Consider the following 3,716-nt stretch of genomic DNA (forward strand, 5'->3'; position numbering starts at 1 on the left):
TATTTTTTACTCGATATTACTTCTAAATCTAAAGATAAACTTGTAGTATTTGCTTAGATTCAAAAAGTTCATTGTAAAAAAAATTGTATATATATAACTTTATTCATGCATACGTCATTAACATTCACTTTCCATAATATTCCTAGATCTCCAAATTGATTTTCGACCCATGCAGCCTCTATTTGAATTTTTAATAAAACGTTGATAGCCCATAATTAAATTCAATCGAACCAACTACAATAATTGAATACAGAAGCCAAAAAGATCCAATTAAATAGTCAAGCAATAATATAGAAGAACAATATTTCCAATTACACCTAACATTAACCAAAACCACATATATAAAGTATAAACCATTCATAACACCGAAATCACGCATGGGTTTGTTCTTGATATGATATTATACTTCCACATAAAAAACCAAAAAACCCTAAACAAATACAAAACACTAATTCCATAAAGACATAAACTCCAAACAGACAAACACACTTCTAAATGAGTTTCATCTGATTGAGCAACAAGACAAATGAATTCTCTGAAGTCTAATCTCTCGTCTAAAACCACAGGATTGACAATTACACACGTAATATGATAACAATATATAGACACTTTCTATAAAAACAAGTGGTAAATTATATTAAATTTCCGAATGAAATTGTTGTTTTTAACTTGCAATATTTTTAGCAAGCTTACTTTTTCATTTCCCTAATTCTTACATTTTTGGTGTTTACTAGTATTACATTATCTAAGCCCAAGCTGCAAGAGAAGCCATTAATCCAGCTCCAAGAAAAAGTGCAACATAAGACACCACTTGAAGCCTCCCATTACATCTCATCCTCTTACTCAAGAAATCAGCAGCAATCAAATCCACCAAAGCCATATAAATCAATATACCAGCAGAAATGGAATCCAGGATTCCTTCAATCACTAAAGCTCTTGGGCTATTAGGATTATAAAACTTTGATATTCCAGTTCCAATTCCGACACCCACAGGAGCAGTTATTGCAAAAAAACACGCCATTACTATGGAATGAAGGCTCCCGAATTTGGCTTGTGATATGCATCCACCAAGTGCAAATCCTTCAAAGAATTGATGGAATGATAATGCCCCTAATAATGGTCTGATTGTACATGGGCTTTGTGAAACTCCTAACGAAAGTCCGATGATAATCGAATGTGATATAATCCCAAGTTCCAAAACCTGTTGTTAATGTTATAAGTCAACGAGTCAAACATCGGATAAAAGATTATTTAAAGTTAAAAAAAAAAAAAAAAAGAGTATCAAAAGTTTACCTGGGAAACAACAACATGACGTATGCCATTGTCATCATCATCATTATCGAGTCCATGTGAGTGAGACTGCATATGGGAATGTGACTCGACATCGGAAAAATTACTCGCTTGCCCTTCACATCCCTCCTGGCCACTTGCATGGCTATGTCTATGTTGTGCAACATGAGCATGCATGCCGACGATATGAATCCCGCTCCCATCCTCTTCTCCAAACACCTTCCCGTGGTGGTCTTCTTTTCCGGCCACCGGAACTATCCCGGCCTCTGCAGCCATGTCAACTGACTCGACTCTCACAGCTTGGATTTGCTTCTCATGTTTCCGTTCATAGTATTGGGTGCTAAGAAAGTCGGCGAGCAATGTACCCAAAGCAGCCATCATTGCGATAAAACCAGAAAAAGGAAACTTTGACCATGGGTTTTTGGGAAGACATGTGTGGGTTAATGCTGACGTGGCGTCTGGTAGCATGTGGACGAATCCGGTGGCAAGGATTACACCGGCGGCGAAGGCTTTGGCGGCAAAGAAGAGATTGGTGTCTGTTCTGAGAAACTTACGTTTCTTTCCGATCAATGGGATGGCTACTCCAATTATTCCGGCTAAAAGGATGGAGGCCATGGCCACGAATTTAAGGATGAGAGCCGCCTTCTCATTCCGGCATGAGTCAAGGTCAGGTAACTCGCTGCAACTATCGATTGACATGGAGTCTGAAAGATTCCTGAGAATTGAACCTTTTTGAGGATCAAAATCAAAAGAAAGTAACTTAGAGCTTCAATATGAAAAGATCAAAGGGTTGTTGACCACTAAAGATGTCCTTTTATTCACAAGCCTAGAGCCAGATAAATACTATCGTCTATCGGTGTGTGATATACAAGAGTTGTTCGAATTCGAAGATAAAGAAAGGAAAAGAGATGACGAATTTCGGGGAAAAGGTAAAAAGCAGCCGCTTTACAGAAATTGGAACACTCGAATCTTCGAAAATTGACTTGAGAGAAGAAAGCATTAGTCCACTTACGTGATCAGTAGCAAATTCCTCGAGAATATTAACGAGAACCACGTAATACAATCAAGAAAGACTACCGCAGCAATCAAGTGTCGAATGGAATTATGGAAAGATGAGATGTATTGAATTTGCAAGAATATAATCAAACTATTGCATGAGGAAGGAACTTGTTTATATGACAATGTATATCAAAGTGAAAAACTTAGGCACTCTTTAAAGAAACCCACAAGATTCAATCTTGAATTAAATGATATTTAACAAAGATCAAAGATGTATGTATTGAAATTAATAAAAGGGTTTTTCGAAATTACCTTTTAACGTCCCAAATTTTCCTTTAAATTCTTCTGAATAAAGCAGAGGGAAGAGTTCCTGAGAGAAACAAAACAAGATTCCACAATACAACGAAAGGCCCAAATCGAAACAGAGGAGTTAAAAGGGGAAATTAACAAGAAAGAGAAAGAACCTCTAGCACTGACATGGGGTGTGTGAAATTGGGAAATTAGGTTTTATCGAAATCAAAAAGAGACACGGATCCCTAAATATCGTAGGTTCACGTCGAATCGTTTTGCTTCGAGAACGATAACTACGCCACTCTCTGGTTTCCAGCGCACAATTTGTATAGCAGACGGCTGTGGAAAGTGTGATCAAAAGAGAGAAAAATGTCGACATAGTTTCGCATATGGTAGAGATTCGGTGGTTTGGGGTGGAAAGAATACAGAAAATTTTTGAGGGTTAGAGAGAGGGTGTGTCGACACCCTTTGCTGTTTAAATTTCAGTCGGAGGACCTTCCTCTTTTGACACATGTTAGATTTGGTACTTCGCTTTTCAACTTTTGCATATTGGTCCTTCACTTTATTTTTTTGGATAAGGAGATTAAACCCCAAAACACCGACTTTGTTAGCACTTAAGTAAATAGAAAAATCGGTTCATATCCTTCTTAATAAATAAAGGCTTTTTTGCCCCAAAACACCGACTTTGTTAGCACTTAAGTAAATAGAAAAATCGGTTCATATCCTTCTTAATAAATAAAGGCTTTTTTGCCACATGTCATTCGCTTATGAGTTTTGACACTTGTCATTTTGTGGTATTTTTGAAAGAAATATTATCCACTTGTAAAGTTTTGGTTTGTTTCAGTTTTTAAAATCAAAGTCATATACTATATATGTAAAGTATTAAATATCATATATATATATATATATATATATATATATATATATATATATATATATATATATATACTATTAAATTGCAATAAATATATATCTTCGTTTCTTATTTTAAAGTTGTACATTAAAAAATATTAAAATTTCACACTTTAATGTTTAATTCTTTTTTAAATTAACCCGTGTAATACACGGGTCTCACACCTAGTGGTTTATAAAAAATTATGGACGTGGTCTAACTTTTTTTTTTCTTCACCTTGCAA

General features: G+C 35.5%; 1 protein-coding gene across 2 annotated transcripts; it reads right to left on the reverse strand.

The window, feature by feature from the left end:
- Positions 1-609: 609 nt before the first annotated feature.
- On the reverse strand, positions 610-2,992 carry LOC111906062 (zinc transporter 4, chloroplastic). Of its 2 annotated transcripts, none has more exons than XM_023901795.3 (4): positions 2,754-2,992; positions 2,602-2,659; positions 1,294-2,018; positions 610-1,201 (listed from the first exon to the last, which is right to left on the reverse strand). In XM_023901795.3, the coding sequence occupies exons 1-4, from the start codon at positions 2,766-2,768 to the stop codon at positions 746-748; spliced, it is 1,254 nt and encodes a 417-aa protein (XP_023757563.1). In that variant the 5' UTR covers positions 2,769-2,992; the 3' UTR covers positions 610-745. The 2 variants fall into 2 exon arrangements, with proteins under 2 accessions (XP_023757563.1, XP_042751597.1); XM_042895663.2 differs by having other exon boundaries at positions 1,294-2,005; positions 2,754-2,991.
- Between the last annotated feature and the right edge of the window lie 724 nt (positions 2,993-3,716).

Source organism: Lactuca sativa, chromosome 6 (assembly GCF_002870075.4).
Source record: "Lactuca sativa cultivar Salinas chromosome 6, Lsat_Salinas_v11, whole genome shotgun sequence".
NCBI lineage: Eukaryota > Viridiplantae > Streptophyta > Magnoliopsida > Asterales > Asteraceae > Lactuca > Lactuca sativa.

Bases quoted from the DNA above. Each gene is read 5' to 3' on its own strand.
- LOC111906062 (XM_023901795.3), bottom strand. The intron at 2,019-2,601 runs GTAATTTCGAAA...ATCCTCAAAAAG, and splicing joins AAAATTTGGGACGTTAAAAG to GTTCAATTCTCAGGAATCTT. The intron at 1,202-1,293 runs GTAAACTTTTGA...CATTAACAACAG, and splicing joins GTCATGTTGTTGTTTCCCAG to GTTTTGGAACTTGGGATTAT.